Source organism: Chanodichthys erythropterus, chromosome 11 (genome assembly GCF_024489055.1).
Source record: "Chanodichthys erythropterus isolate Z2021 chromosome 11, ASM2448905v1, whole genome shotgun sequence".
NCBI lineage: Eukaryota > Metazoa > Chordata > Actinopteri > Cypriniformes > Xenocyprididae > Chanodichthys > Chanodichthys erythropterus.
Window position 1 is genome coordinate 57,752,580 of NC_090231.1, and position 24,384 is coordinate 57,776,963.

The window sequence follows — 24,384 nt, forward strand, 5'->3', positions numbered from 1 at the left end:
AGAACACTAACATCACTGTGATGGTATGATGGTATGGGTGGACAGTCGGCGAGGTTGTGTATGCAATTATTCCTGGCCACTTTTATTGCAGACTATAGAGAGCCTCTGTGACGTCAGCTAACTACACCAGCTTCATATCTCACAGGAATTGCTGGAGGCGAAGACACTCAAGTTTTAAATTGTTTAATAAAGGATATACTCAAAGTAATGGACACAAAAGTACACAGTCCCTCAAGTCCCACATTCATGTAAAGGCCAGATATAAACATTAGTAATAGTCAGGCTTGTCTAAAGAGACACTATGAAATATTGAAAGTCTGTTTGAAATGTCAGTCATTAAACATGTAAACAAACTCTATTTGCATCAACTGCATAATGCTGTTTGTTTGGGCTGAATTCATGTTTCTGATGGTAGAAAGTGGCCAAAACAATACAACCATCCCCAGACAGACACACCCAGGACAGGAAATGAACAACGGGAAATAATGATTCAGCTTTGGAACTGTAGAAGATGAGGATAGGGAGTCAGAAATGAAGTTTGGGGGACAGTAAGATTTTTTTTTTTGTGTTGAAAATCAAGTTTTTAATGTTGTTTATGGGTGATTCTTCAATTGGGGGCTATTTTGCCATCTTCCATTTTGATGAATGAAATTTGGTTGAATTTTGTTAGAATTATGTCATGACAATGTTTACATGCTTTGATGTAAAGATATAATAATGGCCACGACTGAGCTTAAATATAATTTGAGTATTTTATATCTATTTGCCAACTGGCACTGCAAAACGTCATTACCATCACAACATCAAAAAGTATCATAATGCAAAAAATGTATCAAGGAGATCATTTAAACTCATTTATCTTGTAAACATTGTTAACCTTCAACAATACGTATAAAAAACAAAATGTTTCCATTCAGTGAATTACATATATTTTCTTGTTCTTACCATCAAAATGTGTTTTTCTGTGTTCATCAAAGCACACTTTTGTTTAATTTCTGGAAAATTAATTTGAGATGTTTTTTCTTTGAATAGGTGGATGAGTATTTCATTAGGCTTTTCATGTAGCACCTCAAGATTGAACATAAAACGGTTTTAAAGGTATGATTTCTGTAAATTAAGCAACGTGGCGGTAATGACATACTGTTCTGGTAATGACATAGTGTTTTGGTAATGACATAAATGAAAAGTGCACTGATACATAAAGCAAAAAGGATTAAATAATGACTTCTGATGAGTGTTGTTGAAAGAAATGGACAGATGTGAGGATATATATATATATAAATATGACACAACCATCAACTTGAACATGTTTATTTCAATCATGAAGAAACCATACAATATTTTCTAGAGAATCAATTGTCACAATGGGATAAAACAGCATAAAAATATCCTTCAGAAACATTTCATAACTATGACTATTACCATTAGGTGAAATAAAGTTTTTAACATAAACGTTTAACATAAAAGTTTTTAACAGAAAACATAAAAGTTTTCAAACTCATAAAAGTTGCATTGGGTTAAAACTAACAATGCATACACTGTGTGCAGAATTATTAGGCAAGTTGATTTTCTGATCATATTTTTTTCCAGGCACATTTTACAAATTCCAATCCACATCAATCTTAATAACTACTATTAATATTGTTTTTAATCATTTATAAGTGATATATAATTGTTCATGAAGGCTGGAAATGAAAAATGCCTTATATTCAGGTGTGCAGAATTATTAGGCAGGTTTTCTTTTACAGATAAAATGAGCCAAAAAAGAGATTTAACTCAGACTGAAAAGTCAAAAATTATTAAATACTCATGAGAAGGACGCAATACTAATGTAATACTAGAAATTGCAAAGTTAAAGCATGACCATTGGACAGTGAAATGCTCATTGGGTCAGCGGGGTCATACAAAAACAGGTGGAGAAGAAAAGACACGTTAACTGCAAAATAATTAAGAATTAAGGTGAAGAATTAAGTGTGAAACCATCAGGAACCCTTTAGTCTCCAGCGTCACCATTTCCCAGTACTGAAACCTACCTGGAGTCTTCAGAAGTGTGAGGTGTCAGGATCTCAGAGACTTAGGTTAGGTGAAGAATCCTAAAAAATGACCTGCTCTTAATAAGAATCACAAGCTGAAGTGTTATAAAATACATGAAGACTGGGTTTTTATAGGCCTTATAGACAGACAGCTTGAGAGTGACTCCTGAAGGACCAGCACCACATCCTCTTGTACCACTGTTTGAAGAATTTATCTTCCAGAATCTGGCAGTAAGTTTTGGAAGATCATTTAGTCCATCTCTGCAAGATGGACATTTCAGGATAAGAGATGGACTAAAAGTGAACTCCCACACCTTACTGCCAGATTCTGGAAGATAAACTCTTCAAACAGTGGTACAAGAGGATGTGGTGCTGGTCCTTCAGGAGTCACTCTCAAGCTGTCTGTCTATAAGGCCTATAAAAACCCAGTCTTCATGTATTTTATAACACTTCAGCTTGTGATTCTTATTAAGAGCGGGTCATTTTTTAGGATTCTTCACCTAACCTAAGTCTCTGAGATCCTGACACCTCACACTTCTGAAGACTCCAGGTAGGTTTCAGTACTGAAAATGGTGGCGCTGGAGACTAAAGGGTTCCTAATGGTTTCACACTTAATTCTTCACCTTAATTCTTAATTATTTTGCAGTTAACATGTGTCTTTTCTTTTCCAGCTGTTTTTGTATGACCCTCTCTTTTTTGGCTCATTTTATCTGTAAAAGAAAACCTGCCTAATAATTCTGCACACCTGAATATAAGGCATTTTTCATTTCCAGCCTTCATGAACAATTATATATCACTTATAAATTATTAAAAACAATATTAATAGTAGTTATTAAGATTGATGTGGATTGGAATTGGTAAAATGTTCTTGGAAAAAAAATATGATCAGAAAATCAACTTGCCTAATAATTCTGCACACAGTGTATAATGAAATGTGTTTGCTTTCAAACATGTATTTTACAGGATCTTCCTTCAATTTTTTTCCTTAATCTCTAGACATTTCAGCTGATTTCTTGGGAGCCATTCTAGTTAAAAAATAAGAAAAAATAGTTTTAGGAAGTAAGGCATCTCATTTAAGTTTCATTGTAAAATAACACTATTATGCTTCTTTAACTTAATTTATAAACACATAATATGATATAGATAGTGACACAGAACATGTCATTACCACCATCACTTGTCATTACCATCACAACAAGTTGTGTGTTGGTAATGACGTGTTGCGGTAATGACATTTTTTTTGTTTTTCAGGAAAAAAAGATGCTAGGTCATGGATTTGCTAACATCACTCAACAGCTAGTACAAAAAGAACTTTAAATACACATAAATCATGTGAATATATACATATATTTATCACAATATTGCCGCTACAGCATTAATGGTAATGACACTGAATAAGTCTACTCAATGATCAGAAGGAATTCATGATTAAATTACTTACTTTTTCAGACATCAAATGTCACTGTTCTTCCATGGCTGACATGTGCTCCCTTGCTGGTCTTCATTTCCATGGTTACGGCATAAACAAGTCTTACCCTCAAAAAAATCCTTGTTGTAATCATAGACTGTCGCGGTAATGACAGTATTGTTGTGGACAATACTAAATTGTTAAAAATATTCACAAATTGCACAGATATGAACCCAAATTATGCATCAAGTGCCTTTTTAAGTTACTGTTTAAACATATATTGTGATTTTTTAATGAACTGATAACATTTTATCACATTTTCAGAGCAGACAAGTTTTAAAGTCTGGGTTGGGGACAAGGCTTGAGTAGCCAAATATTAGTGATGAAAACATTTTTAAACATGGAAATCATACTGATTTTTGTGTATAACATTTTTTGGTGGTGCAATAAATATTATTTGACATAACTAAACTATTTATTTTATAATATATTATTTTTAACATGAATGTATAATCTGGGGACATAAAAGTTCCCCTAATTGAAGAATCACCCTTATATGCCTGTGTGGTGTTTTTAATATGCATATTAAGACAAACCATGTGCGAATTCAACAGACAACAGTGTTGCTGAGTATTTTCTCCTTAAAACTGCAAGACCACCCGTTTCCTACCGTCACAAACATCCTGTCAGCGTGTGGGCGGAGCTTTTCTCCACTGACTTTCTATGATGTTCAAAGCGTTTCTACGGATGCTGATTTTTAGTCTGACTCTGAGATGGTGAACGGGAACATGGTTTGTGTAACATGTGCAACACATAATTTGCTGTTTGATAATGTAATCAAGCCGAAGGCTGATCATATCAATTAGCGCCATGTGTCATAAAACGCATCACCATTCTGATACATCGACTAGCCTGTATAATTCTCTTTTCTTCTTCTGAATCAGTTTCTGGTTCAAACATGCAGTATATGGCTGAATTAAACCAGTATTTCCATTTACCATTGTGTTGCGTTTACTACGGTTGACCGAGTGGATCGGGTAATCTGAGCTGCTGTGATTGAGTGGAGGCGGAGACTAATTTGCATATTCATGAGTCTGCGTATACTAAATGAAGCAAGGGTGTAGAGTTACAGTTGTGCATGAAGAAAATATTTTCAAAGAAAAAAGTTTAAATATGTCATTTGGCTTATTAAATATGAGTTTTAAGGGATAAAATTATTGACTGCAGGGGGAAGTACTTTTTTAATGGATGCATAACATTTTATGTCCTTTGAACTTTCTATTCATCAAAGAATTATCAAATTCTTAAAGGGTTAGTTCACCCAAAAATGAAAATTCTGTCATTAATTACTCACCCTCATGCCGTTCCACACCCATACGACACAAATTAAGATATTTTTGATAAAATCCGATGTCTCAGTGAGGCCTGCATTGACAGCAATAACACTCCCTTTTTCAGATGCCCAGAAAGCTACTAAAAACATATTTAAATCAGTTCATGTGACTACAGTGGTTCAACAATGTTATGAAGTGATGAGAACACTTTCTGTGTGCCAAAAATAACAAAATAGAGACTTTATTCCACAATATCTAGTGATGGGCGATTTCAAAACACTGCTTCATGAAGCGTTACGAATCTTTTGTATCGAATCAGTGATTCAGAGCACGTATCAAACAGCCAAAGTCAACTGAACAATTGAAGTTTCAAAACACGTATGACTTAAAGCCTCGTTTACTGAAATCATGTGATTTTGGTGCTCTGAACCACTGATTCGAAAACAAAAGATTCGCAAAGCTTCGAAGCTTCATGAAGCAGTGTTTTGAAATCGCCCATCACTACATATTGTGGAATAAAGTCTATTTTGTTATTTTTGGCACACAGAAAGTATTCTCGTCTCTTCATAACATTAAGGTTGAACCACTGCAGTCACATGAACTGTTTTAAATATGTCTTTAGTAGCTTTCTGGACACTGAAAGAGTTGATTATCTTGCTGTTAATGCAGGCCTCACTGAGCCATCGGATTTCATCAAAAATATCTGAATTTGTGTTCTGAAGAGAACGAAGGTCTTATGGGTGTAGAACGACATGATGGTGAATAATTAATAACATTATTTTAATTTTGGGGTGAAATAACCCTTTAAGCACAAAATAAGCATATTAGAATGAATTCTAAAGGATCATGTGATGCTGAAAATATGTGAAATAATGACAGCTTTGCCATTTTAAAATATATTAAAATGGAAAACCATTTATTTTATAACAATATTTCACAATATTACCCATTTTACTGTATTTTTGATCAAATAAATGCAACCTTGTTGAGCAGAAGAGACTTCTTTTAAAACAAACATTTAAAAAATCTTACAGTACAGCAGACAATATCCCACACCATCATACTTTTAGACTCAGGCTTGAGATTCAAGTGTTTCTATAGGAGATATCGGTCTCACCTGAAAAGTGTACTTGATGCTGTAGCCAGATTGTCGGATGCGCACGGTTTCCAGCATGCCTGTGTAGCGAAGCTGTCTCAACACCAGGCCATCATTAAAACGCAAAGGCAGCTGAAAACCAGCAAAGATTTGTCAAACAGTAAAAACTAAAATTACGTATAAATGAGATACGATTGAAATGGAGTCGCACACCTTCTCTGCATTCGATCGTATGCACTTCACGAAGTACGGCTCTGATTGACCGAGCGTCTCCATCAGCTTGTTGAGAGAGGCCTTAAATGGAGCACAACACCACAAATCAATAAACAAGCAGAATTTCTGGAAATCGACAGCATGTCATAGAGAAAACCCAAAAAACACAGATTTGAAAGAAATAAAAATGTCTATTCTGAAAAAAAAAAAAGACAAATGAAGCCTGTTTTAGAACCCATTTTGTCAAGTGAACATCAACAGCTATCCAGTGCACAGGGAGTAGTGAACACTACGTAGGGACCCTGTCAATCGGGACGCACCCGAGCGAATCAGGAGTGTCCGATACAGTAAGAGACATACAAACTGTGAAGAATAGGGATGCATGAGGACGTGCCCTACAGCAAACACTCAACCAGACTCTTTAAATGTTGAGCAAGCAACATCAGCTTGTGTCATGCGGTAATGATGTGACTGCATTTCGCATGTAAAGGACCGATCAGCCTTCGCTCTCTAGAGTTTCATGACTGAACTAGATAAGACTTGTGTGTGTCTATGCAGAGGAAAGCAGCTATTTTGGTGGTCAGGAATTCACTCTCTCTTCCCAAAGTGAGAGCCGCACAGAACAGGATGTGGGAAGTGAGGTCATCCACACATTTGTGCAGGCCTGCTGCCAGGACATGCCGAGCCAGTGAATGTTTACAGCTCTCTGTCCCAAACTGAGACACTAGAGGGAAATGTAATGCTGCTTTTCCACTTTATGTCACAAGGGGTCGGACAGTTAAGGACATCCTGTCCAGACAAAAACAGCAACAAAAAAGACTTTATAATATAGACTAATATAGACTTTTAACACGCAGTTTTTAGTAAAAACCAAAACAAAAGAGTTTTAGAGCAAATAAAAGTGTTATTGTGTCAAAGGTAGACGTGATGTCATTAATTTGGGATTTTACTGGGTTGCACAGGGTGGAAATTACAGCAGAGTTACACAACGATATAAGAAAGCAAGCGTGTGATCTGACCTGGAACTGAGCACTAATGCTCGGGGGTTTCTTCTTCTTGTGGAGGTGCAGCAGGGACTTTGTGATGCGGTCGTGTAGCGTCAGGTTACTCAGGTACTTCAGAGACTTGACATCCAGCAAGTGCTGCAGACGAGACACACACGGACACAAGCATATATAGATCAGTTAAAGGTAGAGTTTGCCCAAAAATCTGAATCCTTCATCATTTACAGAACATCATGTTGTTCCAAACCCATATGGACATTCATGGAACACAAAAGGAGATAAAGATAAAAAGCAAAAAAAGTCAATTCTGTATATGGCGATCGCAGCTATCAAAATTATGGTTCATTAAAAAGTATCCTAAAAAATGCCAACATGACCATTTTACACAGTAAACACAGCTATCAAGCTCTAAAAAAGACAAAAAATGACTTATATGGTGCAATATTCCTTCTTCTGAGGCCGAATGAGTGAGAAAACAACTGAAATCTGCCACTTTTGGACATTCAACACGACGGCATGAACTTTTGTGGACACTTCGCTCAATATCTCTGTGTTTCACAAAAATAATCAGATTGAATAAACAACACCACAACACAAGACAAAAACAAAACGAGAAAAAAAGACAAAACACAACACAAGAAAATACAACAACACAAAACAACAAAAACACAACACAAGACAACAACACAACAAAACAAACAACACAATAACAAAGCAACAACTCAAAGCAACAACACTGCACAAAAAAACAAATTACCATATCAAAACACACCACGCAAAACACCACAAAACAAAACAAAATAACAAAATAACACAACACAACACTAAAACAACAAGACACAAAACACCACAACAACAACAACAACTAAACACATCACAACAAAACACAAAAACAAAACAGCATAACAAAACACAAGAAACAACAACACAAAACAAGACAACAAAACAAAACAAGACAAAACACCACAACACAACAAAACACAAAACAGCACAAACAACACAAAACACTATAACACAAAACACAACACACATCACAACAAAACACAAAAACAAAACAGCATAACACCACAACAAGAAACAACAACACAACACAACAAAACAAGACAAAACACCACAACACAACAACACAATAACAACAACACAAAACAAAACACAGCACAAAAAAACAATACCACAACACAAAACAACAAACCACATAACACAACAACACTGAAACAAGACACAAAAAACACAACAAGAAAACACATCACAACAAAACACAAAAACAAAACAGCATAACACCACAAAACAAGAAACAACAACACAACACAGCACAAACAACACAAAACACTATAACACAAAACAACACAACACACATCACAACAAAACACAAAAACAAAACAGCATAACACCACAAAACAAGAAACAACAACACAACACAGCACAAACAACACAAAACACTATAACACAAAACAACACAACACACATCACAACAAAACACAAAAACAAAACAGCATAACACCACAAAACAAGAAACAACAACACAACACAGCACAAACAACACAAAACACTATAACACAAAACAACACAACACACATCACAACAAAACACAAAAACAAAACAGCATAACACAACAAGAACACAACAACACAACACAACAAAACAAGACAAAACTCAAAAACAAATCAGCATAACACAACAACAAACAACAACACAACACAAGACAACAAAACAAGACAAAACACCACAACACAAGACAAAACGCAACACAAACAAACAAAATACCACAACAAAACACCACAACACAAAACAACAAAACAAAATAACACAACAACACTGAAACAACAAGACACAAAAACAAGAAAACACAACACAACAAAACACAAAAACAAAACAGCATAACACCACAACACAACAACAAACAACACAACACAAAACAACACCACAACACAAAACACAGAACAACAACACAAACACAAAACACAATAACACAAACACAAAACACAATAACACAAAGCAACAACACAAAACAAAACGCAGCACAAAAAAAAACAAAATACCACAACAAAATACACCACGCAAACCACAACACAAAACAAAATAACACAACAACACTGAAACAACAACAACAACAACAACAACAACACACAAAGCAACACAACACAACAACAAAATAAGAATCAAAACAACAACTCACCACACAAAAACAACAACACAACACAACACAATAAAACAAACAAACAACAACACCTCAACAAAACAGCACATGGACAAAACAAAACACAAAACAAAAGTACAAACACAAAAGGGTTTGGACAACAACGAGTAGATCATAACAGAACTGTCATTAAGTGCCTTTAAATGGAAAAATATGGGATTCACACCTTGGGAAGGCTGGGCTTCATCTTATAGTTCTTATTTCTCCTGGGGAAAAAGAAGCATAAATAACAGTGGTTATGATATTCTAGAAGCCTGTTGTATTGATCAGATGACAGTGAAGGCAGAATCTCACATGAGGATGCCATGGGCTCGCTCCAGGAGTTTACTGCTGGTGGAGTTGACGAAGATGCCGTCTTCCTCGCTGAAGGACCCGGCGGAGGACAGTCGGTGCGGTCTCCCAGGACGCCCGTTCCAGCCCTCTCTGACAGGGACAGCAAAAACAACATGCATTTTAACATTCCTCCAACTGCAATGAATGCAAAACCATTTTAATGAAATATCAGACTTGAACAGGTTTCAAAGACACGGTTTGATTAGACAGGGCTGAGTATGATTTGCTGCATGGACCCAACAGTGATTTTGTGGCAATATTCTGTATTACAGGAGGTCACTGGAGCATGTGGTCATGAACTGTGAAGAGCAATTACCCATCAGCCTAGGATCTGTCCTCCAAATGAGCGAATATCTCCACTCTGACATCACGCAGGAAGCAGCTGCTCTTTCCTGGTGTTTTGTGGTCACTTAGTAACCCAAAAAGTGTGTGGGGTTGCAAAAAAGATTATGGGGACTTTACAGCGCAACAAAAGAGCTGTTGTGAGCCACTTGTTCTGGATATCAGGGCTAATCTCAGTACCATGCAGTCATTAAAGCATGAAGCCGGGAAGGCCGTGGGTCATCCTCCGGGTATCTGTGGAGTCACGGCTCTAACTCTACACCCACACCGAGATCTTAACAAGACATGTGAGTACTGACCAGGGGCTCATTGTACACACTATTTACCGCTCAGAGAAAAAGTGTCTGGACAATACAGTGGGGATTTCAGGAACCTGGCTACTTACAGTAGAAACAAATGATATGCAGGTTCTCCAGGAAAATACCATCAGAGCACTGGCAAAATGTTTCCCAAGACCGCTATGTCATGCGCAAATCTATTGGAATTATTTGTTTTATGTGGGATATAAAATCAGTTGTAAAATATAGCTGCAAGCAGCAATTACGGGGCCAAGCACAAAAAAGGCACAATAAGCCAGACAACACGGCTATGAGCATCAGACCAACTGCAACAGTGAGCAATTAAAGACCTATTAAGATCATTCTAGGCAAACAAGCTGAAAAATGATCAAAAATGAGGATTTACTGGTTCATCATTCTCGACCAATAGGTGGCGCTGTGTCCAAATTGTTGTGGTATGGTCAGAGTGAAGTGACAATGACACTTGCAAAGTTTGGTGTCAATATGTCAAAGCATTGCAGAGATACAGCTTCAAGAGTGGGTTTTGCATCATGCCTCAAATTCGTTGCTCCGGTATATGAAAACGGTTAGATATATCAAATTGAAATCCATAACTTTTTGTCAGCATGGTCTGAAGATGATACAGGTCGATTTTGGTGAAAATCGGAGCACGGTCTAGGAGTTCGAAAAAGTATGTTTTTAAAGAAAAACAATATGGTGGACAGGAAGTTCAGCCGACTATGTCAAATTTGATATCTCTGTTCTCGGCATGACCCAAGGAATCTACTGAGACCAGTTTCATTACAATTAATGTTAATATTGTCAAAAGTTATTAGCATTTTTGTACATTTTGTTATAACTTTTGACCACAAGGTGGTGCTGCACCAAAACATTTTGAGTATTGTAAGGACACGGTGCCAAAGACGCATACCGAGTTTCGTAAAGATACGCTAATGCGTTCGTAAATTACAGCATTTTAGCACAAAATTCAAAATGGCCGACGGCCAAAATGGCTGATATGTAAAAATTTGATATCATTTGACTCAACATGATGCCCTGAATCTAACGAGACCAAATGATTTTTGGACAAAGCCATCAGAAGTTAAGCAAAAATAGCCATTTTTCATATCTCCGCACCAGTAGGTGGTGCTGCGCCGAAACACTGCATGGTGCCTCAGGTCATGCTTGTGATGACATGTACCAAGTTTGGTCTGAATACAATAAAGCGTTACGGAGATACAGCCTTACGTCTATTTTCGCAAGCGCAACATTAAATTTGTTGGCGTGTTTTTCGAATACGGTTTGAGGAATCGACTTGAATTCCATAACATTTTGTCGGCATGGTCTGAAGATGATCTGGTTCAATTTTCATGAAAATTGGATTAAGGAGGAGTTCGAAAAAGTATGTTTTTCAGAAATTTGTTTCTAGCCCTTACGGTTCAAAAGTTATTAGCATAAACATAAGTGCAACTTTGGACAGCTGGTGGCGCTAGAGGGATTGAGTTAGAGACTCCAAATCTGCTATGGACAAAGGTCAGACTGTCGTCTAACTGTGTGCCAAATTTCACAACTTTCCCGCAAGCGGTTCTATGGGCTGCCATAGACTTCAAGAGCGGAAGCGGAAGAAGAAGAAGAAGAAGAAGAAGAAGAAGAAGAAGAAGAAGAAGAAGAAGAAGAATCGAAAATAAAAATAAAAAGAACGCCAACAGATACAATAGGTGCCTCCGCACCTTCGGTGTTTGGCCCCTAATTATATATACATATATTACATATATATACACTCAGGGCTGGACATTAACACCCGTCAAACCGCCAAATGTGGGTGTATTTCAGCAGTGGCATGTAACACAATCACTCCTACTAACCACTTTGGTGGCTTGATTTTTATAATATTTAATTTTTTTAATTGTAGTCTTTTAAAAAGGCATCAGAAATAAACTAAGTGCAATGTAGTCTTAAAATATAGATTTTTTTCTGTACATATTGATACTGAAATATCTGAAACACTTTCAAAACTCATTTTCTGCAGAATAGATACACGATACCAGCTACCAGCTGCTCTTTCTCTCTCTCTCATCTCTTCAACAGCGAGTCGACACACAAACCCGCCTAATTTGCTTTAGAGGATTTTTTTTTACTCATTACTCGTTTTTTTAGTTGTGAGGGAGAGATAACCTTGTTCAGCTTCCCAAAGAACCCAGCGTTAAGGGAACAGAGGATGCAGTTTGTTTTTCCAGGGCAGCAACGGAGTTGTACAAGTGTTGTTTGTGGCATTTCTGTGACAAACGTTTTATAAACAAGGCCCAGTTCGACGCTAGATCGTTTAAAACTGAAAGATGGAGCGGTCCCAGCGATAAAAGATCCCGAGCATGAGTTGGAAGTAAAACTGCATCAAATATCTGTGTTTTGTTGGCAATCAGAGTGTAAGTGCATATAATGTAAACAACATGAACGCATAGTGAATCAAAAGTTATCCAGGGATAATGCGATGATGTATTGCTCGTCAGCCTACGGCACGCCTCCAGGAGCTTGACTGTTTCTGGGAAGAAGCAATACAGCTGTAGCTGTCTTTTAGAAAACTAAAGACCCTTCAGAGATATGAAGGATGCAATACTTCTCTATAGGTACTCAAGATTTACATGAGATTGGCAGAAACCATGTGCGTCATGTCCCCTTTACTGACATTGCATTCTGAATACATAGACATTAATATGGAGTTGGTCCCTCTTTGCAGCTATAACAGCTTCCACTCTTCTGGGAAGGCTTTCCATGAGTGTTTCTGTGGGAATTTTTGCCCATTCATCTAGTTGAGCGTTTCTCACAAATGCTCTACTGGATGAATGGGCATAAATTCCCACAGAAACATTGCAAAATCTTGTGGAAAGCCTTCCCAGAAGAGTGGAAGCTGATGTTTGAGGAGAAGGCGTGGCTCACAATCTCCATTCCAGTTCATCTCAAAGGTGTTCGACAGGGTTGAGGTCATGGTTCTGTGCGGGCCGGTCAAGCTCATCCACACCAAACTCATCCATGAGCTTTGTGCATTGGTGCACAGTAATGCTGTGCTTCCCCAAGTTGGAAGCAAAGCATTGTCCAAAATGTCTTGGTTTGCTGAAGCATTGACATTTATTTGCGATCACATTCATACATATGTAAATGTGAAACATCTGTGAGGGATACATGACAGGACTGTGGTCAGATGTGAGGCGCTCTTACCGTTGATTGAGCGTGTTGCTTCCCTGCAGATCGGAGAGTGGAGTGCGAGGATTCCTCCTGTTCACACCTGAAACAGATCACAAAGCCTGTACAACCAGACTGCTACGAGACACATGGGTCATATGGAAAATGAGTGGGAGGTTATGAGAGGACTGTGTAATGGTTCTCATGAGAATAACAGGATAATTAATTCACTGCTGTTGATGAAATGAAACGTATGAACATTCAATTAGAGGTTAATTACTTGAAACATGCTTCTGTGAATCACACACACACACACACACACACACACACACACACACACACACACACACACACACACACACACACACACAGACTGGGTTCAAACATCCACATACAAAAACACCTACATTTCTAACTAAAGCTGGGTGATACAGTATATTGAAAATCTTGAGTATCTTTAGGTTTGTTGTTAAAAATGACAGACATTTTCTCTTTTGGTCCAGATCAAAATAACGCAGAGAACCAAACTATAAGTGTGAACAACTTCAGATTTTTTTTTAAAAGTCGACATTCATGTGATGAAAGTCGAGTTAACATTGACTAATTGCTGATGACGTCATTAATGAACAAATAAGCCTGAAAATGAGGACTTCAAATATTTCTTATGCTGTTGCGCCCTCTACAGGATCAGCGACTAGTCGACGTCAAGCTTAATGGTATAGCATTAAAGTTGACTAGTCAACTACTCGGTGCAACCCATAGAGTGAACACACCTTTAAATACATTTAAATTTGAATTAGGGCTGTCAACGTTAATGCATGCTGTAAAAAAGCAAAAAATTAAATAAAATGAAACAAGTTTACAAAAAATACCGTTTTTCATTGAAACAGTAATATACTGTAAAAAGAATGCATTCTGGGTAATATTTGTACTTTTCAAAAGTAGCCTATAGGTTGGGTTTGTCTCGAAAACGACAAATAAAATATAAGTATATTACTGTTTCAATGGAAAACGGTATTTTACTTTGTAAATTTGTTTCTTTTTTTACAGCTATTTTTTGCGTTTGCGATCAGATCATTTTAAGTCGCTAAACTCCCGGAAAGTTCTCAGTCCAATGATTCAGTAAGCAAATTAATTCAAACAATCAGTCAAAAACAGCACTTGTGTAAAGAACACCAGGCTGATTACATCAGAGATGGCAGAAATAATAGATTCTCAGTGAATTATTCATTCCAGTGTGTGTTTCGGTTTAAAACACAAGCTCATATTTTGTGATTGTTCTGAAGTGCGCGAGCATTCACGCATCACGCTGTGTGAAACACAGACTGAACAGAATGTCAAAACACACTTTTTTTTTTTGGCATCTCCATGTGGTTCTGTTTGGTATCGTAACTTGACTTGTCAAAAAATGTAAACAAGCTTTTTACATACTTAAAAAAAAAAAAAAAAATCATTCATAAAGTTTGAAAAGGTTGAAGCGAATTACAAGAGTGTTCGCAGTGGATTATTTACATTAATCTCGCGTCATAAAAGAATTCTTAAACACTTACATGACCGAACGCACGAGCGCTCTCCAGCACTTTTCTTCGTGAGCATTTGAGTGTGCGTTTGAGCCAAGAGCGCCATCTGCTGTCAAAACTAAGCTCAGAATCGATTCGAGAGGAAATATCAGAATCGATCCAGAATCATTGCATCGCGAATCGAGATTCGAGAAACGATGTATTGTTCCAGCCCTATGAATTATGAAAAGTTTTTTTCTGTAATGTTTGCTTTGTTGTGCATTAATGTAAGAATTATATGGACTCCTTATATCATTTGGTTATTTGGTGTCCTTTTGAAGTCTCCAAAGTCCTTTTTTTTTGGAAAGACACCTAAATTTACCTTGAAAAAAAGCTAAAATACAGTTTTGTGAGAATCGCTCTTCAATCTGATGGCTTACTTTGCTGGATATAGCGAATGATGACAGAAAGAAACGCGATAAACGGTGTATACTTAATTTCACGATAAGTGAAATCGCGATTAAACGCACAAAATGGTGCAATTTAAAAAAAAAAAAAAAGTATCTTTTGACAGCCCTAATTAGAATTTAAGAATTTAGAATTAGAACTTCTCAGTAAATAGAACATATAGAGCAGTTGTTGACTTATATCACCCAGCCCTAATAACAGGATTGAATTAAGAAGGAATGTTCCAACAGGAAGGAATAATAAATCTTTTTTTTATTATTATTATTATGTTGTGTTTTGTGTGTATAGTCTATGACCCGAGCTACCTCCATCAAGCAGACCTATTGTGAGCCCGCTGTCCTCGGAGGGCAAGAGAAACGAGTGCATGCTCTGAGCTGGAGAGGTCATGCCGGGGCGGGAGCGCTCAGAACAGGGGCTCCGCTGAGGGGACAGAGGCGGGCTGCCCAAGAAGCATGCATGCTGGACTGAACCCACAGAGAGGGCTGTTAGTGAAAGACAGACGCCCAAAATGACATCATGCAGGAAAGCAAGACAGGTGCAAGATGGACGGGCAGAGACATGAGGGCTTCAGCTCTGAATCCAATCAATGATTCCGTTATATATGTGTGGCTGAAGAGGTATGCGTTTTTATAACCACAACTGTAAAATTTAACGGGCTGCTCGACAGAAGCCCTCATGTCCTGGCCCAGGGTGCATGGAGTGAGGAGACGAGATGAAGGAAAGGCAGCCTTACTGTATTTCTCCTCTTTGCACCTCTGCAGGATCTCTAAGCTTCTCTGATGCACAGGGTGATGCAGAAAACTAAAGCTATCCACACTTTTCACAACTGGAGCAGCAGCATCATGCCCTTAGGAAGCCAAAAAAACAAACAACACACACAAGAAAGAGAGAAGAGAGAGAAAAGACAGATTAAATAGGGAGAAATAAGATGTGCTCGTCTACAAGAGTTGTCACGCGAAGCCAGACGTTGACTATCAGCATAAAGTCTGGTTTACATTACATTTGTGTTCACACATCAGATTTGGGCCACAGTGAAATGCAGTGCGTAGGCAACCCATAAGGCAGTGGGCAGCACTCACAGTTCAAACTCACCGCTCTGTGTGAGGCATCGAAGCAGAGATGAACTACTAATGTTCAGACTTGTAATTAAGGGAGAAAGGCATATAGATACTGAAAAGCTGAAGAGCAGAAGCAAGAGGAGCTGGGCTAACATGGTGTGATTCGCTAGCCAACATACATACAAAATAGCTCTATGTCTAAGATGTCTAACACATTCTTGTATACAATAGCAAAATGTGACTGATTGACAAAAGATACATAGCGCTGAAAATTAACAACTGTTAAATGTGAGAAAAGCCTGATATGCCAAAAAAACTGCTGTTTTTAATGCCTGATCAAAAACACCAGTTATAGCAGATCACAAAACAAAACAAAACAAAACAAAACAAAACAAAACAAAACAAAACAAAACAAAACAAAACAAAATTTCTGTCAAAGTTTGGGGTCAGTATTTCTTTTAAAGAATAAAATAAAATTTTGAAATAAATAAATAAATAAATAAATAATATATATATATATATATATATATATATATATATATATATATATATATATATATATATATATATATATATATATATATATATATATATATATATATATATATATATATATATATATATATATATATATATATATATATCTATCTCAAAGGTTTGGGGTCAGTATTTTGATTTTTTAAAATTTTTTTTAAGAATAAAGTTCACCAAAGACTTAATAAATTGATCAAAAGTAACAGTAACGATGATTCTAACATCATAAAAGTTTTCCATTTCCAATATATATGCTGATATTTTTTTACTTTCCGAAAAAAAAAAAAAAGAAAAAAAACTGTTTTGCACAAAAAATAATATATATATATTTTAATATATATTAATATATATTATATATATTAATTAATATATATTATATATATTAATTAATATATATATATATATATAAATAAATATATATATATATATATATATATATATATATATATATATATATATATATATATATATATATATATATATATATATATAAAGAATAAAGTTTACCAAGGACTCATAAAAAAATAAAAATCACCAATGATTTTCCTGAAAATAAAATAAATAAATGTATACTGACAAAAATATGAAGATGCAGAAAATTCAGCTTTTCCATCACAGAAATAAATTACATTAACAAAACAATGGAAAACAGTTATTTTACAGTAAATTGTAAAATTTCACAATATTATTACATATTAATATTAAAAATAACATTTTATATAAAATATAAATTAAGTTATAAGTTAATGCCTAGTATACACTACTGTTCAAAGTTTTGGGGTCTAATATTATATATAAATATATATATATATATATATGTGTATGTATATATGTGTATGTATGTATGTATGCGTGTGTGTGTGTGTGTGTGTGTGTGTGTGTGTGTGTGTGTGTGTGTGTGTGTGTGTGTGTGTGTGTGCATGTGTGTGTGTGTGTGTGTTTACAGTATTATTGATCAAATAAATGTAGCCTTGGTGAGAAGAAGAGACTTCATAACATAAAAAAAACACCTCCAAACTTTTTGATGGAAGTATAAACAGCATGTTTCAATGAGAGCATGATACTCTGTAACAGCATGATGTGATTTAATTGATGTGATTTTCAAAAACTGCTAAAGACACATTTTTTGTCAACACTTGAAATATTGGCACTTTTTGTCTTTACTTTTCTTTTTTTTCCCTTATTTCTATTCTTTCTATCCATCTTTTTGTATATTAAAATATATATATTTTTGTATATTAAAATGTATATATATATATATATATATACTGTGCTGGTGAAGCTGGGACTTTACATACATGGCACTTGTGTACTGTTGCATTAATGTTGATTTGATTGCTTCTACTATTCTCATTTATAAGTCGCTTTGGAGAAAAGCTTCTGCTAAATGACTAAATGTAAATGCTAAGTGTTTTAAATACAGTACCAATCATAACTTAACTGAAAAAGATAAAAGTTATTTAATATATAACAGCTTCATGCAATATATAATTTATAATAAAATGCATTAACTGAAGTATTTTGATGGTTAGAACTACATTGATCAAAGTCAATTTGTATGATTTGTAATTAGGCACAGAAAAAAAAACTATTTTTCAGGAATCATTTATTGGTCCAGGAGGGGTCGTGGATTTGGCAGTGTGACATGTACTGCCTGACGAATCTTCAGTACAAACTACAGGAATGTGACCGGAAAAAGGTGCATGTAACCGTTTGATTTGACTCACCACTGCGTTTCTCCACATGTCTCTTCCCAGCGTCCCTGAAGGCCACCATGGCTCTGAAATAAGCCCTGAGTACAGCCCAGCGAAAGGTGGCCACTGGGTCAATACCGATCAGGCCACAGATGAAGGCGTTCTTACTGCTCTTGAGGAGCGCGACGATGTCCGGCCGCATGTGGTCCGTATTCTTCTCTCTGAAGTCCTGAGACAGCAGGTCAAACAGACAGTCAGATGACTGGACCAACAATACAGGCTCATCTACTCAAGGAAGCCAATGAAATATCAGTGAGGAGAGTAAGCGTGGCCTGCACAGATCCATTATGTAACGCATGAACAAAGGCTTTATATTGTAAATAAGAGGATCAGCTACTCATGACTGTCAAACTCAGCCAAACTTGAGCCAGGTTTACACTCTGTCACTTTTTTTCTTTCTTTTATGATTGTCAAATTGTATGTTATGACATCAGGGACATCTTGGTAAAAGCCAATGCAGACTGAACTAACATGTAAGTCAGAATGTTCAAAATACATTTTAGCAAAGTCTTGGTGCTGCTGCTGCCAAACTGGAAAACAAAACATTAGGTTTTAAGGTTTTAGCAAAAACGAGTGTGAATTCGGAAGCACATATTACTGTTACTATGTCTGGCATAGAAAGATGCGGTGAAAGATACGGTCCACCTCACAGGTGTGGCATATCAAGATGCTGATTAGACGGCATGATTAAATAACTGGTCCGAGTTCACCTTAAAGAGTTCAAAGCATAAAACTGTGTGTAGCTCTATATAGCACTGACCTTCACTCCATATTTGACTTTCCCTGCATAGTGTTTAATGATGAAGGCCGGCTCCATGACTGCAGGAAACTCAATATAGCCGTTTCCCTCATGCTGCCGCTTGAACTTGTCCAGGAGGGTCTGATTGGTGGCCTGTGGAAAGCTGTAACATACAGAGAGAGCATTAGAGCGGCTGCACAACACTGCAAAAAACCTGCAATATATTGTGATATGAAAACAATTTCAGCAAAAACCAATGGGTTTTTGGTTTCACCAACAAGCATAGATAAATACAACAGAACAAAAACGCAAATAAACAGTGTTTTATGTTTTATAGGTGAAGTCTAACAGTATTCAGGTAAAAAAATTGAATAAATCAAATGTAAATAAACACTTCACTGTATAAATTAAATATAATTAATCTTTGTTAAAGCTACAAAATTGATTTTCCTCTTCGTCTTTTCTTGTTTGATTAACATTAATCACAGACAGCAGCAGAATTATTAGGCTGCTGTCACTTTAAGACAGAATGCACGGATTTAATATAACAATAAGCATACTTGTTTAAATTCACTTATTGATTCTGATATAATTTTGTGTGTACGTGTCCATTCAGGCACAAAAAGACGAGAAAGAGAACTGAGTGTTTGCTTATGAGTGAGTCTATAATTGGAGATACATTTTGCATTTCAAAAAATTATTTCCAGTATCTTATTGGAAACATTCAATTTTAATAATTGTTTGCCAAAAAAGTTAATTCGTTTTTTTTTTTTTGCTTTTTGTTTGTTTGTTTTTTTTACTTTTAATGAAAAAAAAAAACAAAAAAAAAAAAACAGATTTATTTAAGTATTGTCTGTCAACATTGTTACTCTACCTTGATTTTTTTTTAGCCAAAACCTAAACGCTAAGAGCACATGGCACTAATGAAATCAAGGCATTTAAACCCACTGGGTCTCATTCAAGAAACATTCGTAAATATACGAGTAAATATGTGAGTGATTTGCATGTAAAGAGACTTTCCCGAAAACTCTTCTCCTGATTCACAAATACTTCGTAAACGTCAGAAGTGATAGTGAAATGTGTGTGTGTTAATGAATTCCAATCAGTCGTAAATGGGACGCGCGTGCACGCTCATTCTCAATTACCATAAATCCCGCCCATTAAATCCGACTGACAACTATATATGGGCATCATATTATGACACCAAACGAAGGATTTTGGACATTTTATAGGAAACAATTTCCATAACAAATAAGGGGCCATTACTTTGCCAGGCCCTATTGAAATCAATTCATTATTTGATTAAAGTGCTCCGTTTGCAGATGCTATTACTGCCTCTCACAATAAAAGTAAAAAGAAAAAACGTATGTAATTACTATATATAATATTATTTCAAAATGCTGTGTAAATATGTACCTTATTAATGAGCACAACGTTCGGATGTTAAACGCACTATTTACGCGTGGCTGGGAGCAGGTGTAGATTTCTTTCGTACCAACTAACATTCGGAAAATACGAACATTTTAATGAATCCGAAAATTTACGCCAGAACCACTTTACACACGATTTATACAAAAATTCGTTCTGCTCGTGTTTCATGAATGAGACCCATTGTGTGATCAGTGATATATTCTGTTTTCCTTTTGATATTGTGGTAACAATTTTGATGTTTTACAAAATAACTCTTGGTGTAAGAACTTTCTAGATTAAAATATTTTCTCAGAGAGAGCACACGGACCTTTCAGTGCATCAGATCTTATCAGTAAGGGAAAGTGACATCATTTCCTGTACCTTACTTAGTTATTTCCAGCCAGAGATAATTCCACAAATTTAAAAGGCAAAGTATAGTACGGTAACAGAATTGACAAGATTTATGAGATACACTACCAGTCAAAAGTTTGGAAACATTACTATTTTTAATGTTTTTTTTTTGTTTTTTTTAAACTTATGCTCATAAGGGCTGCATTTATTTCATAATAAATACAGAAAAAAACAATAATATTGTGAAATATTATTACAATTTAAAATTGTGTTTTTCTATTTTAATATACTTTAAAATACAATTTATTTCTGTGATCAAAGCTGAATTTTCAGCATCATTGCTTACTATTTTTTTGGAACATGTGATACCTTTTTCAGGATTCATTGATGAATAAAAGGTTTTAAAAAAAGAACAGCAATTATTTAAAATAGAAATCTTTTCTTGCAATATAAATCTTTACTATCACTTTTTTATCAATTTAACACATCTGTGCTGAATAAAAGTATTAATTTCTTTAAAAAAAAATGAAAGAAAATAAATTGCTGACCCCAAACTTTTTCGAACGGTAATGTATATTGTTACAAAAGATTTCTATTTTAAATAAATGCTGATATTTTTTACTTTTTATTCATCAAAGAATCCTGAAAAAGTATTACAGGTTATAAAATAATATTAAGCAGCACAACTGTTTCCAGCACTGATAATAAATCAGCATATTAGAATGATTTCTGAAGGATCATGTGACACTGAAGACTGGAGTAATGATGCTGAAAATTCAGCTTTGCACCACAGAAATAAATTATATTTTAAAGTATATTCAAATAGAAAGCCATAATTTTAAATTGTAATAATATTTCACAATATTATTATTTTTTCTATATTTATTATGAAATAAATGCAGCTTTAATGAGAAAAAGAGACTTCAAAAACATTCAAAATAGTAATGTTTCCAAACTTTTGACTGGTTGTGTAAGTTATTTTTAAACAAGTTCTTATAAAATAAAGAAAGTTGCTATTTAGGGCTTTTATAAATAAAATAACTGAAATATTACCAAAAGAACAGTAAAATAAATGATACATGATGGATACAATTCAGACAACAAGAAATCATGATTTTCAGCTACATGAGAGACTTTTTACAGAAAATATTTTATTGTTACAACCTGTAACATCTTGTGCTCCATGAAAAATAATTAAAATAATTAAAATATAACCATTTGAAAAAAATAATCTCACCAAATGTACCTGCAATTAAAGAATCACCCTTATGCATCTTCGTCCGCTTTAAACTGCTTTAAACTCATTTGAATTTTTAGGACAAATGATAAACTTTCACTCTGTGATGGTAAAACTTTCCAAGTAATCAGCGAATCACGTGCATTACGAACTGTGGGAACCTGTCTGTACGGATCACGGAACAACTACAATCCTTACTTGTCATCACGGATGTGCACATCACAATGTTTACTTTTTAATTTAATCACTTTGCCTCTTTTGGAAGTTCGCTGAGGTCCCCTAGTGAGAAGCTGAGAGTGAAAGTGATCATCCAGAGAGCATGACAGTATATTATAAACCTGTGCAGTTCCTCTGGCCTTGAGAAGAATGAGAGCTGCTGCCAAAACTTCAGAGAAAAGCAACAGCCACAGGAAGAGGAAGAATGAGACATTAGAGATTTGAGCTATGAGGAACACTGATGTGGAGAATCAGGTTTCCAGCTATTTTAGGCAGAGAGAACCTTGGGTTTTTTTAGGTTACTACCGTAATAAGATATTTTTATTTGTTTTAATTGATTTACAGGTAAAACAGTCAAGTATATTTCGTATTAACATTCAGAAATGCCATGTTGGTCTAAAGGGCAATAAATTATACAGTACTTGTATCTCATACTTTCATTGTGAAGCCACTGCAGTGTTTAAGAAGTGCACAGTTTAAAAGGGCAGACGTACTTGCATTCTTCGTCCAGTAGGTGGAGCAGTGCTGTGGGCTTCTTGCTGATGAGGTTGATGCAGCTGGTGTTATCGATGTAATCAATGTTATGCCAGGCAATGCCTTCTGCTCGGTACTCTTCCTGTGAGAAACACAAAACAATAGTAATGAGTCGTCGACAAAGATTGACAATTACAGGGTTCCTGATTGTTTACAGGGGTCCTTGATTATGATTTGACTTTTTTAACTTTAGTTAGTGTGTAATGTTGCTGTTTGAACATAAACAACATCTGCAAAGTTACGACACTCAAAGTTCAATGCAAAGGGAGATTTACTTTTACAGAAATTGCTTTTTAAACGGCTGGTAGGGACTACAACCAGCTCCTTCCCGGGTTGGTGACATCACACTAACCCTAAAATTTACATAAACCCGCCACGGAGAACACAAACAAAGGGGGCGGGGCCATGTTGGGCTGCTTTAGAGAAGAGGAAGAGTTGTTGTAGAGTGTTGTTGTCATGCCGTCATTTTACGTCGGACTGCTTCACAAACGAGGGTCAATTCAACACAAAAGATTAACATGACGATGAACATAACAAGTGGATGAGTTGAATCAACTCCACAGCAACTACATCAATTTATCCACTAACCATTCAGAAACGTCTAAAAGTTGTAACTTCTTCCTGAGTCTCTCCATCAGTGTCGACTCCGGTTTGAACAATGTAAGGCTGAACACATTTTGGCTGCGTGAGATTCTCCAGCTTTGTTGTTGTTGAGCTGTTAAAGCTCCGCCCTCTTCTGGAAAGGGGGCGGGAGCAGCAGCTCATTTGCATTTAAAGGGACACACACAAAAACGGCATGTTTTTGCTCACACCCAAATAGGAGCAAATTTGACAAGCTATAATAAATGATCTGTGGGGGATTTTGAGCTGAAACTTCACACACACATTCTGAGGACACCAGAGACTTAAATTATATCTCGTAAAGATCCGCCATTCAAGCATGAAAACCTGTTCTAGAAGAGCCCAAAAACGCAAACAAGACTTTGTAAAAGGGTCCTCTTCAAAATTTGCTCATGTTTCCAGATTTTCATGACCGTGAGAACTGTATCATAACATGTTAGGATGTTTCAATCATCCTTTTATGTTCCAGAATGTTTATCACTAGCAGAGTAACATGAGATGTGTTCGTAATGCAGCAAATGAAACATCTCACAAAACCTGTTATAATT

At 35.8% G+C, this 24,384-nt stretch overlaps 1 protein-coding gene across 10 annotated transcripts in view; it reads right to left on the reverse strand.

The window, feature by feature from the left end:
- Positions 1-24,384, reverse strand: part of myo9aa (myosin IXAa) — a 158,012-nt gene that overhangs the window by 26,977 nt on the left and 106,651 nt on the right. For 6 of the 10 annotated variants that reach the window (XM_067400226.1, XM_067400223.1, XM_067400222.1 and 3 more), the window contains 11 exons: positions 23,176-23,297; positions 19,489-19,630; positions 18,702-18,897; positions 16,116-16,229; positions 15,688-15,864; positions 13,452-13,518; positions 9,580-9,708; positions 9,452-9,491; positions 7,104-7,226; positions 6,085-6,165; positions 5,893-6,003 (listed from right to left, as the gene is read on the reverse strand). In XM_067400226.1, coding sequence (XP_067256327.1) covers positions 5,893-6,003; positions 6,085-6,165; positions 7,104-7,226; positions 9,452-9,491; positions 9,580-9,708; positions 13,452-13,518; positions 15,688-15,864; positions 16,116-16,229; positions 18,702-18,897; positions 19,489-19,630; positions 23,176-23,297 — 1,302 coding nt within the window. The remainder of the gene's footprint in view (positions 1-5,892; positions 6,004-6,084; positions 6,166-7,103; positions 7,227-9,451; positions 9,492-9,579; positions 9,709-13,451; positions 13,519-15,687; positions 15,865-16,115; positions 16,230-18,701; positions 18,898-19,488; positions 19,631-23,175; positions 23,298-24,384) is intronic. The other 4 variants (XM_067400225.1, XM_067400224.1, XM_067400221.1 and 1 more) reach the window with 3 other exon arrangements.